The sequence below is a fragment of the Papaver somniferum genome, chromosome 8 (genome assembly GCF_003573695.1).
Source record: "Papaver somniferum cultivar HN1 chromosome 8, ASM357369v1, whole genome shotgun sequence".
In the NCBI taxonomy this organism is placed as follows: domain Eukaryota; kingdom Viridiplantae; phylum Streptophyta; class Magnoliopsida; order Ranunculales; family Papaveraceae; genus Papaver; species Papaver somniferum.
Window position 1 is genome coordinate 10,719,061 of NC_039365.1, and position 14,687 is coordinate 10,733,747.

General features: G+C 42.5%; 1 protein-coding gene across 1 annotated transcript; it reads right to left on the bottom strand.

The window, feature by feature from the left end:
- Positions 1 to 316: 316 nt before the first annotated feature.
- Positions 317 to 914, bottom strand: LOC113305067 (late embryogenesis abundant protein 18-like). Its single transcript, XM_026554176.1, has 2 exons — positions 828 to 914; positions 317 to 727 (listed from the first exon to the last, which is right to left on the bottom strand). The coding sequence occupies exons 1-2, from the start codon at positions 912 to 914 to the stop codon at positions 317 to 319; spliced, it is 498 nt and encodes a 165-aa protein (XP_026409961.1).
- Between the last annotated feature and the right edge of the window lie 13,773 nt (positions 915 to 14,687).

The following is a 14,687-nucleotide window of genomic DNA, read 5'->3' on the forward strand; positions in this document are numbered from 1 at the left end:
GATTGGAATATGCGAATTTCGTTTCTCTACTTGTAAAGTTGTCCTCAAAGACCAAGAAGACGGCAGAATGAACCCAATTCACAAATGATTGAATGTATCGCAAACGAAAGAAAAGAGAGTAAAATACCATGGAACGGTTGACATATATTCCCAACATTCAACAACACTACCACGTAACTTGCAACAACATCGAAATTACAAAACTAACCTAAATCAAACACACCACTAGCTCAAATGTTTACCAAAGAAAACAGTACACCCCCTTGGTCGAAATAGAAGACCATGCAAGCTTAGAACCAGTCACACTCGGTCGACTTCACAGGTACTTGTTAGTTTGATGGTGGTGACTCAAAGTCGGATAAGTCGTTTCTGGTGTGGTAGTGGGCGTAATAGTACCCGCTGTAGTCATGTGATGGTGCCCATGTCCATGGTGCTCACCATGTACCCCAACAAGTGGTACTTCACGATGCCCGTACGTATCAGTATGGCCCGTGATCGGATGATGATGCCCATATGTATCATGGCCCGTGATCGGATTATGATGCCCATATGTATCATGATGGCCCGTGATTGGATTATGGTGGTTGTTATATTTCGCATCAAGTGTTTCAGCCTTATGTTCAGCTTTGGCAGCATGAAATTCCATCTTGGCTTCAGCTTCTTTAGCTTTCCTTCTTTGATGTGCTATCTCTTTCTCTTCTGGCGTTGTTGCTGCCGCCTTCTCTGCCTAAAAAACATATTCGAGCAAGCTACTAAGTAAATAACCAAGCAAACTCAGAAATTTATAGTTTACTTAATTAAAATTGATATTAGTAAATCGTTATTACCTTCTCATCGACTTTGGCTTTGTAAATTTTGGCATGCTCTTTGGCAGCACTAGCTACATTACTCAGCTTCTCCTTAGCAGTTTGCATTCTCTTTCGACGAACTTCCGAATTGAACAAAAAGACCAGTAGGACTATGAGTGCGAATTACAAGTTTTGGCTGTACTGTTTCGATACCGTTGTGGATTTTAACTCCGTTCACGGATTTATATATATACAAGTAACAGGCGCCACGTAAAATGCCACGTGCCCACCATGCTATACTTTTGCCATTTGTGGGTCGACACGTACATTTTAAAGACGCGTGTAATATAGCATTCATAAATGGCACTGATGTCGAGTTGACGTTTCAGTCTTCTTATGGTTATATATATATACTAGTCCCACTGCTTATAGGATGATCATCGCATTGGGATAAGTTTCTTGACGCCTAATGTCCAGCAGTCTCTGTCTAAAGCATTATTTTTAAGCAAATAAGGAAAAGAACTAAACTATCTTCTGATCGGCACACAGAGACGGTATAAGCCACACTGGTGGGACAGACCACACCGTATGACCCGTGTTATTTTAGCTTGTTGCACCAGTTCGTGAGCCACATTATTAGCCCGATAATTTACTTATGTAAAGGAGATAAACTTAAATTTCAGAGTTAGAGTTCTGATATCTTTAAAGCTTGAATGTGTTTGTTGATCTCCCAGGTAAATCTTCTTATTGATCTGTTCGATAATTCCTGGGGCATCACTCTCCACGATAATTTTCTTCTCATTCCTCTGCAAAGCTATCCTTATAGCTTTTCTAATTGCCTTTACTTCTGCTGAGTAACAGGTTAGATTTGTTGATTCAGCATAGATGAAAGGGATTTCGAGTCTCTGATGATAATACTCATTCCACCACTACTTGAGTTTGGATTCCATGCTCCGTCGGTATAAATTTCGTCCATCTCTCAGGCGAAGGTATCCAAGAAGAGATTTCTTGATTATTTGTGTTCATTGCTACAATTCGATTGAGGGGATTCACAGAATTGGGGGTCAGCATCATTGATTTCCTATCTAGGATTGTTGTTGGTTCTTCTATCTTGTTATTATGCACCATCTCGTTTCTACTCTCCCATATCGACCATATGAGGCAAGCAATCATGGCGAATCTTTCCGATCTTCTTGAATCTTCTTTGTAGGGGTTTAATTGAAGCCAAAATCTTGTCCACTGCTGAAAGGTAAGATTCAACAGTTCAAGTTAAAAGAGCATGCATAATTGATTCTGATTTCAACTTGCACTTCAGGCAAAGCCCTTTTTAGGGCTTTCCACACAAAGAGTTGCATTAGTGTTATCACCCCTTACACTAACGGAATTATATGCTGATTTCATTGAGAAATTACCGTCTTTCGAAGGTGTCCAGATTCTTCTATCACTAGAAATTTCTATGGTTAAAGGGATTTGTTCTATCAACACTTTAGAATGTTGATCAAACACATTACTCAGTTTTGATATATCCCAAGTTCTTGTATCCTGATTTATTAGATCTTTTACTTTCAGATTATTATCAGGTATTGTATTAGCTTTAGGATTTGCCTTCCCTATTCCAGGAATCCAATTATCACACCATGGGTTCATGAAGTTACCTTCCCCTACCATCCAAGAAATAAATGGGTGTATCTTTTTCATGGTTTGATGAAGGCACTTCCATACCCAGGATGATGTACCAGGACAATTAGAGTTGGTTATTTCAGTATTCTTAAAATATTTTTCTTTTAGCACAGATGCTAGGAGAGAATATGGATTTTCGACTAACCTCCATACACTCCTTAACATCACAGCTAGATTATTAGTTTCACTTTTCTTGAAACCTAATCCTCCTTCTTCCTTTGGTTTACAAAGATTTTCTATAGCTACTAGATGCAGCTTTCTTTTTTTTTGATTCTGGATCTTCTCCCTACCAATATTTATTCAGGTGAGAGTCAATTTTATGACATAAACTTTTGGGGATTAGAAAAGTGGTTTGGTATAGCGACATTGCCTGACCAACATGTTTCACTAGTGTAGTTTTCCCTGCCTGTGCTATGAATTGAGTTAGCCACCCATTTACTCTTTTTCCACAGAGCTTAAGAGAGAAATATGGGTTTGAGTCTTTGATCTTAGAATTGTTAATGGTGCACCCAGATATTTTTCTCCTATACTCATGTTAGAGATATTCAAGATTCTTGCAAGCATTTTTTTGTATTTAGGTTGTACTTTCCTACTAAAAAGTACACCATATTTTGTATAGTTTATTTCCTGACCACTTGCCTTACAATAAACTTGCAGGAAAGATTTGATAGCTATGAAATCTGGGATTGTGGCATAGGTGCAGAGGAGTTTTTCATCGGCAAAAAACAAGTGACTAATAGTTGGTGCTGATTTGGCACATTTGATTCCTTTTACCAGGTTAGTATCTACCAAGTGATTCATATAAAATTGTTTCTGGGTGAAAACTGTTTTTGCTGGTTTTGGTAAATTTGGGTATGTGAATGAGAAACGAATCTAAACCCTAAACAATGCACTGCACGGGAGTACTTTTGATTCGAGAGATCAATCTGTACAATCCTGGCCTAAACCAAGAAATGGCCGGTCCAGGATTGCTTCGTTCACAAAGTGAAGGAGAAGGGTTGGTCTTAGGGAGGAAGCGAAGAAAGTGTTGAGACCGTAATCGTTGATTCTGAAGATGTGGTTGTTTATGACTTGTCTCTGAAAGTAGAACTGGATAGCAGAATGGAAAGCTACCAGGTTATTTCTAGATACTGTATTGTTGCCGACCAAAACTTGTCCTTTGGTGAAAATAGGTGAAGCCTATTTATACAAGTCATATTGAAACGTACCTTGATCTCGTAGGAAGTGGAAACGATTGAGTGGTGGAGGAAAAGAGTACAGTGTAACCGTCAAACGTTATGCTTCCATGATGAAGGAAGTGAATTCGTGTAACCGTCAGACATTATGCTTCCATGATGAAGGAAATGAATTCGCTTACACCGTTACTTTTCACCACCACTAATTGTCCCACTTCATGACACTTTTATATAACGGGCGCATTGCACGCCGCACGCTGTAAACCGCCAGACCAATACCCTGATGAGCATCCCCCAGTTTGTGACATGTTTGATATCTCGAGTGTTTTCGTGGAAAACATGTAGCACTTCGCTACGTGTGGCAATTCAAAGTCAAGGGACTTTCCGCAGGAAAATAGCATGTAATGCTATTAGGCTCGTTTTGGCTGCCTAAAACTTTCCACAAGTTTTTCAGTTCGGTGGCGAACTTCGATAGATAAGATTGAATCTCATGAAGGAGGGTAGCCGTTGATTATGGATACCTTGTGTTAGCGCCTGATAATGGCGCGGTGGTGTTTTGGTATACGCCGGTGGCAATGTGGCATGGATGGCATGGCTCGTGCATGCCAGTGGCACGGTGGCGCAAGTGGCGCTTGGCGTAGCCATGACCACTAGATTTAGGCAGCTGGTCGCCTGAAACTTGCCACAAGTCTGTCAGTTTGGTGGCAAACTTGAATGGCTGATATTGCATCTCATGAGGAAGGATGGCCATTGATTATGGCCGCATCTTGTTGTACAGCGGAGTGGCGCCAGTGGCATAATGGCGCCTGGTGGATCCATGGCATAGCGGCATGCTAGTAGCCGTGGCATAGCGGCATGCCAGTGGTGTAGCCGTGGCATAGCGACATGTCAGTGGCGTCGTGGAATGGCCACGCCTGTGGCGTTGTAGCATGGCCAAAGCTAAAATTTGTCTCCGTGGCCAAAGTTATGGCTCGACGGCATGGCCAAGGCTAGGGTTTGGCACCGTGGCCAAGGTTAGGTTTTGGAGGCATGACCAATGACAGGGTTTGGCGGCATGGCCAATGCTAGGGTTCGGCGCCGTGGTGTTGGGACCACATGTGGCATGGAAACATTGGCCATGTGGCCACATCAATCCAAACACTCTGGGAAACGTTATTTGGCTTTGGTTGGCGTAGTAACTTTGCCCAAATTAAGGTTTGGCATGTCGAAACCCTAATTAGTGCGTGTGGCATGCGGCCGCGGCATGACGATACTTTTCTGAAAATGGCGCTATAGCTATGCCAAAGGAGTTATGGAAAAGTCATAGTGTGGAAACGACCACTGGAGTAGGGATTTCCGTGGGTGGCTATAATATGGCGCCAACCCTAGAGTTTCCGGGTCCCACACGACTCGTGGCATGTTGTGGGGTCGAAGTGACATGATTTGTGCCACGACTGGAACTTAGGAATTTGGTTAATTCATACGCGTGCTTTTGACCAGAAAACCCTAATCTTAAGCTTTTCATGACGTTGGCCACGAACATGAGGTAGGTTAGTACAAAGGGCTCTATTTATGGCAAGTTTCCATGAAGTGGTATGTTGGCATGTTACCGCGGCAGAGTGGCATGTTGGCATGCAGATCAATATGTTGTTGTGGAAGGCCACATTTGGCTTTCCAGTTAGTATGGTGGCGCGGAAAGGTGTGTTTGGCTTTTAATGTATGGTGGAAAATTTAGAGCGACTTGATTGGTCAAGAAAAGGGGCCGGCCAAACATAAGGCGCGGCTACAATTTTGGCGAGAGTGTGGCGGCTTTAGAGCGACCTGATTGGTCGATGGGAAGTGGGGTCGGAAAGTATGGGCCTAGCCACAACTTATGTGCGCGTGGCTAATTTGAGGCGGCACAATTGGTCGAGGGAAATAGGACCGGTTTAGGAAGGAGCGTGGCCAATGGCAAGTGGCTCCAGTTGGCCTAAGGCATGGCCACGCCTCCCATTAATTTTGCGGCTCCCTGTTTTCTGATTCTGGGAAAAGGTTTTGCACCTCCTAATCCATGGAGGATTAATTTCCTAGTTTGCCTAGGTTTACTTTTGACAAGCAAGGTCTGGTATATTGCGCAACGCTCAAAACTAATTGATTCAATCCTATGTGTTGACACATAGTTCTTTAAGTTCATTTCCAGAGAGCAGCATGCTTTCTGATTGAATACCTTATCCTAAGACCTTATCTTTCATATTTGGGAATTCGTGCTACTCTGCTGCGAGTGAACACGAATTGTCATTCCATATCAACATTAAAGGTTCAGCTGGGGAACATAGCATAGAAAGCATTAAAAGAAACTTATATTAAGTGAATATGGGCAAGGCACCGAAATTTAGAAAACATCTGGGATGGTTGCTACATACGTCAGTCTGGATAAATTTCATGTAAATATATTGAATGGATCAATAAATATGCCAGTGGAGAGGTTAATACTCATGGCTTCATTTCCTTACAGAGTGACGTCACATCAGATGCAAGGTTTTACGATTTTAACCCTAATCTAAAAACCACCATCAACATTAAGTCCCCTGCTTAGCACGTAACAGCGGCATTGTTGCGGGGTAAGCATGAGATGGTGACAGACAAGAGTAAAATTGAAAGGGCAAGACGTGAAGAGATTTCCAGGGAGATTTGACCAACCTTTGTCTGAAGGCATGGGGAATATGTGATCCTTGTATTGGCGACTCTGCGTAATTCCATCTTGGCCATAGGGTGTTGGCGTTAGCGCTGAACCTTTGGCTACTGATTGGCAGAGATGGCACTGTGATTTGATCCACGGAACAGGCGGAGATGACGCTGCTTTGAACGGCGGAGATGCCGCCGCTTTGGCTGTCTACGTAAAGGTGGATGGCGCGGATAGCTTGGAGTGGTTGATGGCGCGGCTAGCTTGGAAAGGCGCTGCCATCCTGCACGCGGACTTATGGCGCGGGCGTGGTACGGCTGGCTTTGATACATCCGTGGTATGATGGATGGCGCGGCTTTGGATTGGTAAATATGGGCCATGGAGCGTTGGTGTAGTGTTGGCTTGGCCGTGGATATTAGCGTCATGGAACATAAACACCGCGGACCCAGCTGCCTTCTTTCGTGCGCGTCCCAAAAGAGAAACCTATCTCTAGTCAAACTCCAAAAATACCATGTCTATAAAAGGCGTTACCTATCTTCCTTACTTTCGTATTGTTTGCTTTCTTTTCACATCTTGGTGCTAGCGGCAAAGGTTTGGATCAGCGGAGAGAACAGCAGCAAAAGTAGGCGAGCCTATTTTAGGTATGTTTCTCAACGTTTCTTCTTTTTTTTTGCTCTTCTGTGTTGGTGTAAACCCTAGCCATAGGCAAGACCTCGATGAATTTGAAAAAACACTTCAATATGAATAATCATTCTTCACTAATAGTATTGTAGTAGCGTTAACCACAACGAAAACAATCATTATGTTAGGCAAGCATGTACGTGTGGACAACTACGTCTGTTTCTTTCTCCATAAAAACTATCTCTAGGGTTTCCTTTTGTTCGTGAGCATAACTCCCGCGACGAAACGTGATATGAATGGGAGCATATTTCCCGTGGCAAAACGTGATATGACTGATAGCATATTTCCCGCGGCAAAACGTGATATGACTGAGAGCATATTTCCCACGGCATTGCGTATATCTCGTTGGGCAAGCATCAGTCCCCATTCCCTTTTGACGTGAGTGCTATAACATGTGTCCAAAGGAGAAATTTACGTAGAAAATGTGTTGTTGGCTCTTGATTATTGTACCCGAATTTTGACAAAAATCTCTATGTATGATTTTCTTCAAAGTAGTAATTTTATGTTCTGTTCCATTGTAGTTACTTCAAAAGCATAAGGAATTTTGCTAAGATGTCATTTGAAAGCAATTCTGTCGCCGCATCGAGAAACACTAACAACTCTAAGCCGAACACGGATGATGAGTTATTTACAAAATCTTCTACAATTACAAGGACCCATCCCAAATTCGTGCCAACTCTTCTGAGTGATTCATAAAATGATGGAGAAGTCCAATCAGTCTGTACAGGGGGTATAATGAGGTTTTTCCTTCAGAATAAAGAATATCTGGCTTCTCCCATAGACTTCAAAATATGTCATAATCTATTGCGCTCTTATGACAAATGGATGAAGTTCATGATGAGTCGAGACCATGTAAGAGCTAATCTGACTGGAGTGCAAATCGTGAACGTTTTCATGGCTTCTGCAACACTTCAAATCAGAAAATACGGTGCAGGATTGATTACTTTCATCTCCATATGGTGCCCAGAAACTCACACGGCTATATGTAGATGGGTGAGATGACTATTTCTTTGGAAATCGTAGCCGTTTTGATGAGTCTTCCAATAATTGGGAAACTTGACGTTGTCTTGTCTGAGGAAGAAGAAGAAATACATGCCGCATTGGTCACGAAAGCAACAGGATATGTTCGAAAGAATTATGAGGAAAAGTGCTTCTATAACTGGTGGGTGTCTGAGTGGTTTCCTGATGAGCCGGAGTTGGATCAAGTGTTGGATGATACACTCCATGTTGGTGCATTTTTAGCTATGTGGCTATCCAGAGACATTTTTGATGATGGCTCTGTCAAGAAGGAGATAAGGCAGAAGCTCATCAAATTTGCTATCAAACTAGTGAAAGGCGTTGTTCTTTACATTGGCAGTTTGTTTCTTGGCTCTTTGTACACCCATATGGATCGCTTGGTAGCGGTCATGTACGTCTCTAATGGGTACATGAAAGTATAATCGTATATCCATGTCTCCTTTATCCAAGCATGGTTGTGGGAGCATTTCAGACATTACGCCCCTAACCCGAGAACCTCATTTCCTGATACATATGGCGGCTCTAGAATACTCTGTTGGTTGGAATGGCGTCCAAGACCTGGAAAAAAGCTCATTGATTTTCTTGACAACTCGCATGCAGTTAACTTTCGTACTTGGACCCCGATCCATGCCTCTATATTTCAACTAGATACTTTTGCTTCTGCACCGAACATGATATTGCGTTCTGCTGACGAGAATATGAGCATTGGAGAAACTGTGTTCTTGTGAAGCTGCATGCCTGGGTACGTGCCATCTTTTTTCAGAGGGTCTTGTGGAGTAATATCTTACAATATTGACAGGGCTGCTCGAAATATGGGCTTTGATCAGGGAGTCCCATCCCGCCGACCATCAACAGCTCCATATGAATTGCTACCCGCCATTCTTGATTACAGCGTCTTTGCACGTGATAAAAGCCTTCCTTTCTTGCTCCCAGAACGAAAACCTGTGACATCTCCCAAATATAATATCTTCTGGAAAGATGAGTTTCTCGCCATTCATCAGTTAGTGCAGGATATCGTGACAAATCCACGTGGTAAAACTTTCTCTTCGGTTCTAGCGAAGCATAAATTGCTGAAAGAGCTTCCTTCGGGAAAGCGAAAATCCTCTAGCTTGGATGCAGACAGTCGATGTAGTTTTGAAAGTGGTAGTAAAGTTCGTTCAACTCGGATTGTGTGGACTCGATTTTAGACTCAAATTAAAATAGAAAACTTAAATAGAAATTGTTATCAAGATTATAAAAAGCACTGAGACTCAGGATTCCACCAATCTCCAATTTTTATGTGATTTAATCTAGTCAATATTTATGCAACTCTTTACGTTTAAAGTGATTCTAATATTTTTGCCTAGACAAGTAGATACTCAAAACAATAGTTTTAAATCGAAAGCATGGACCATCAAAATACTTAACCTAAGCATGACCCATCAATTGAGAACACAACCACTTAATCAGAATCATATATTCGATTTCAGTTCAGTGCAAATAATCATAAAAGAATTACGAAAATTAAATTAAATAGAATTTACCACATAATAATTGAAAAAATGGCTTCCTCCGTCGCCTCAGCAATGGGGCTTAGCTCCTCATGTTAATCACGTGCTCAAAATAGGTGTCCATAGCTCAAAAGGGTGAAAAACAAGAGAAAACTAATAAAGCAACGAGTTTGTAACATATATAATTGTTACAGAACTCGTTGTTACAGAGGCTGCTGTTGCAAAGAAAACCCTTACTGAAACAATGTTACAAAACTGTTACAATATATGAAAGATTAGCCGACAGTTTTCCTATCTTCTTCTTCCTCGTTCTGCTGGTGATGTAGAACTTCTCTGCAACTTTTGTTTCTCTTCTGCAACTACTCCAAATGACCCCCAAAGTGTTCGATTCCTTATATAATTCTCACAGCACCTATATATACCCTACAGGGTCGAGTAAATCCAAAAATAATCTTGTTTTCTCTCGCCAAAAGTCTCAGAAATAATCTTCTCCTCCCTGTTGCTTTACGCGTCTTCCTGTTTCTTTTTTTACGCGTAGTATGAGGTGGAAACTCTCCTTAGGATAACATCAAATCTTCGTAGTATATTCTCCTCAGTTTCTTTACACGCAACTTCCACACACCAAACAGAATCTGATATTATAACATTCCCTGTTTCACCAAAAGTCCGTATAAGCTTCCTTATTTTTCTCGATTCGAAAGTCCTACTGCTCCTGTCTTGTCGCAACAGTCCTACCACAATCCATTCCCGTGAAGTTCTCGACGAAAACCTTTCCCAAATCCTTCCCAGAGAACTTCGCAACTCAAACTCATGTTCCATGTTCTCTTCAAATCAATAATCAAGCCCAACTCTGTTGATTTAAAGGTCTATACCAGACCTGTATATCCAAAACAGGCCCACTGAAACAAATGCTAGCAATTGAATCTCCTCAAAAACCTCCAGAAAATCCAACCCTAAAATTTGTTCGTGACTGCACATATTCCCGCCAATTCACAAAATTCAAAAGGTAGGGATGACCTCCCCTTATCCGTGGATGGTCTCCCTTTAGCAGATGCCTGGAAATGGGTCACCCCTTAGTAATTAGGTTACCCCTTATCCAAAGTGAGAGTCCGTATAGTAATTTTCTCCCACGAGCGCAAAAACCACTTTTTTAGCCAATTTCGCCACAAAAGCCTATTTCTCCAAAAATACCTACAGGGACATAAAAAGCCATAATAAATATAAAATTGACCACTAATAATGTATACAATTAAGATTATATAAGACAAAAAAATGTGCCTATCAACAGTCCCTAGAAAAAGGAGCAAAGGTCGAAAAATCGTGAAGATGGCTTCCAATCGGATTCGACGGCTCTTGTGACTTTCAGTTCTTTCAACACACAAGTGTGTATGATCCCCTCATTGACTTGGCTGAATCACACAAGTTTTCCATTTCGTCATTAACTCTCCCCTTTTATTTTTTTGACTCAGGGTCTTGACAACTCGAATATCTTTGCCAGACTTTCCCACGGCCAAAAGACGACGCTTCTTGAGGAAGGAGGCGACAAGACTGAATCTCTTCAAGAAGAATCCGAAGAGAAGGAAAGTTTGAGATCTGGTGGTGAGAGGAGCACTTCTGAATACAACAGCGAGTCTTCTTCTAGTGGGCCCGCAAATGAGTCGGTGATTTTTCCACACCTTTTTTCTTTAGGCCATTTATTTATTCAGAATACATACTCGATCGGTGTTATCATAGGAGGAAGCCATCGAAGATAACCCTGAGATGGAGATTCGTCATGATAAGGATGTGGTGTTGTCTCCAACCATGGAAGTCGTACCTGCTAGCAATCTGGAGATAGAGATTGATCGTCATGAAGATGATGTCGCGCTTCAGATGATGGAAAACACCCCCTCGGCTGTGGGTGATATTGTTGCCAAGGAACCCCTGCTGGTCACGGAACCAGTTGTAGGCGCCATTTTTGACTCCTTATGAAGATCATGTGCTGATCAGAGGCTTCAGTGTACCAACTAAGTATGCGGAGTTGTATACCATAATATGGGAAAGGTATGGACACATTGCAACAACCAAAAAGATCACCACCCGGTTCACGTTGGTTAAGCGGGTGGAAGAAACATTATCTTCAATTCATGACATGTGCAATGTGACTGATCACACTGTTTCTGGAGATGTAATCTCAAGCTAGAAGTTCCATCGAGATATGTGTGTAAACTTTGAGTTTAACGTCTCCTAGTTCTTTGAGAGATTTTCCGAAATCCAAAGGCTGCAAGCTGAAGCGGTTGAAGGTCCTTCCGAGGATTTGATTAATCAACATGAGGTAGAAGTCGAGAAGTTGTCTCAGGAGTTGAAGCTGAAGCAGGCGTCTCTTCAAAGCATGAAGGACATTTTCTCCAAGAAGAATGAGCCATTGTTAGGCAATTTTCCTTGAACGTTTTATTTTTCTGAACTTCTTTTCTTATTTTTTTTTTTTTGAAAGGCAAAAGAAACGCCTAGCTTATGGTTTTCTGGTTTTTGGATTGATAAATGATTGTTTCTTATAAGAGTTTTTGGATTATTTTTTGGAATAATGGCCCTCTGATTAATCGATATGTCAAAAACTGAATTGCGATGTAAGTAGCAAAATCATTCGGGAAAATTGCAAAACCATGAATGTTGCATGAAAAAGGGAAGGATATGAAATCTTGGGATGATTGGGTTATCGGCTTCCATTGTAAATGTGAAAAACCAAACAATAGATCGTGTAAACATTGTCTGATAAAACTTACTCGCTTTAGGGTCTTTCACCAAAACTGAATCTTCAGGGAGTAAATCCGAGTCTTTATGTGATGCCCTCGTTTCCGCGATAAGTCCCCATTCATTCCTTTATTTTCTGTGGAAAATTTTTACGTCGATCCACGGTAAGGCGGAGAATCTCTAGTCCCTAGACGTAATTCTCCTGAATATTTCTTTCCTTGGCCGATGCGCTTCAAAGCATTGCATTCACCGGTAGGATGATGGAATTGAAAGTTGAATTTGTAACCGAGAGATTAACCTCCCACTATGGTCGCCAATTATTTGTGGGTGAAAACTGTTTCTGCTGGTTTTGGTAAATTTGGGTGTGTGAATGAGAAACGAATATAAACCCTAAACAATGCACTGCACGGGAGTACTTTTGATTCGAGAGATCAATCTGTACAATCCTGGTTTAAACCAAGAAATGTCTGTTCCAGACTTGCTTGGGTCACAAAGTAAAGGAGAAGGGTTGGTCTTAGGGAGGGAAGCGAAGAGAGTGTTGAGACCAGAATCTTTGATTCTGAAGGTGTGGTTGTTTATGACTTGTATCTGAAAGTAGAACTGAATAGCAGAATGAAAAGCTACCAGGTGATTTCTAGATACTGTATTGTTGCCGACCAAAACTTGTCCTTTGGTGAAAATAGGTGAAGCCTATTTATACGAGTCATATTGAAACATACCCTAGTCTCGTAGGAAGTGGAAACGATTGAGTGGTGGAGGAAAAAAGTAAAGTGTAACCATCAGACGTTATGCTTCCATGATGAATGAAGTGAATTCGTGTAACCGTCAGAAATTATGCTTCCATGAAGAAGGAAATGAATTCGTTTACACCGTTCTTTTCACCACCACTAATTATCCCACTTCATGACACTTTCTTATAAGGGCGCATTGCACACCGCACGCTGTAAACCGCCAGACCAATACCTTGTTGAGCATCCCCCAGTTTGTGACATGTTTGATTCTCGATTGTTTTCGTGGAAAACATGTAGCACTTCGCTACGTATGGAAAGTCAAGCTCAAGGGAATTTACGCAGGAAAATAGGATGTAATGCTATTAGGCTCGTTTTGGCTACCTAAAACTTGCCACAGGTTTGTCAGTTTGGTGGCGAACATCGATGGCTGAGATTGCATCTCATAAAGGAGGATAGCCTGTGATTATGGCTACCTTGTGTTAGCGCTCGATAATGGCGCGTAGGAGTTTTGGTATATGCCGGTGGAAATGTGGCATGGATGGCATCGCTCGTGCATGACAGTGGCACGGTGGCGCCTGGCGTATCCATGGCCACTAGATTTAGGCAGTTGGTCGTCTGAAACTTGCCATAAGTCTGTCAGTTCGGTGGCAAACTTGAATGGATGAGATTGCATCTCATGAGGAAGGATGGCCACTTATTATGGCCACATCTTGTTGTATAGAGGAGTGGCGCCATTGGCATAGTGGCGCCTGGTGGAGCCATGGCATAGCGTCATGCCAGTGGCGTAGCAGTGGCATAGCGACATGTCAGTGGCGTTGTGGAATGGCCACTCCTGTGGCGTTGTAGCATGGCCAAAGCTAAAATTTGTATCCGTGGCCAAAGTTAGGGCTTGGCGGCATGGCCAAGGCTAGGGTTTGGCGCCGTGTCTAAGGTTAGGTTTTGGCGGCATGGACAATGCTAGGGTTTGGCGCCGTGATGTTGGAACCACATGTGGTGTGGTAACATTGGCCATGTGGCCACATCAATCCCAACACTCTGGGAAACGTTATTTGGCTTTGGTTGGCGTAGCAACTTTTCCCAAGTTAGGGTTTGGCATGTCGAAACCCTAATAGTGCGTGCGGCATGCGGCCGCGTCATGGCGATACTTTTGTGAAAATGACGCTATAGCTATGCCAAAGGAGTTATGGAAAGGCCATAGTTTGGAAACGGCCACTAGAATAAGGATTTCTGTGGGTGGCTATGATATGGCACCAACCCTAGGGCTTCCCTGGTCCCACATGGCTCATGGCATGTTGTGGGGTCGAAGTGACATGATTTGTGCCACGACTGGAAATTAGGGCTTTGGTTAATGCATAGGCGTGCTTTTGACCAGAAAACCCTAATCTCATGGCGTTGGCTATGAACAGGAGGTAGGTAGCACATAGGGCGCTATTTATGGAAGGTTTCCACGAAGTAGTATGTTGGCATGTTACCGCGGCAGAGTTGCATGTTGTCATGCCGATCAATATGTTGTTGTGGTAGGGCATGTATGGCTTGCCAGTTAGTATGGTGGCACGGCAGGGTGCGTTTCGCCTTTAATGTATGGTGGAAAGTTTAGAGCGACTTGATTAGCCAAGAATAGGGTCCGTCCAAACATAAGGCGCGGCTACACTTCTGGTGAGAGTGTGGCGGCTTTAGAGCGACCTGATTGGTCGATGGGAAGTAGGGCCGGCAAGTATGGCCCCAACCACAACTTATGTGCGCGTGGCTAGTTT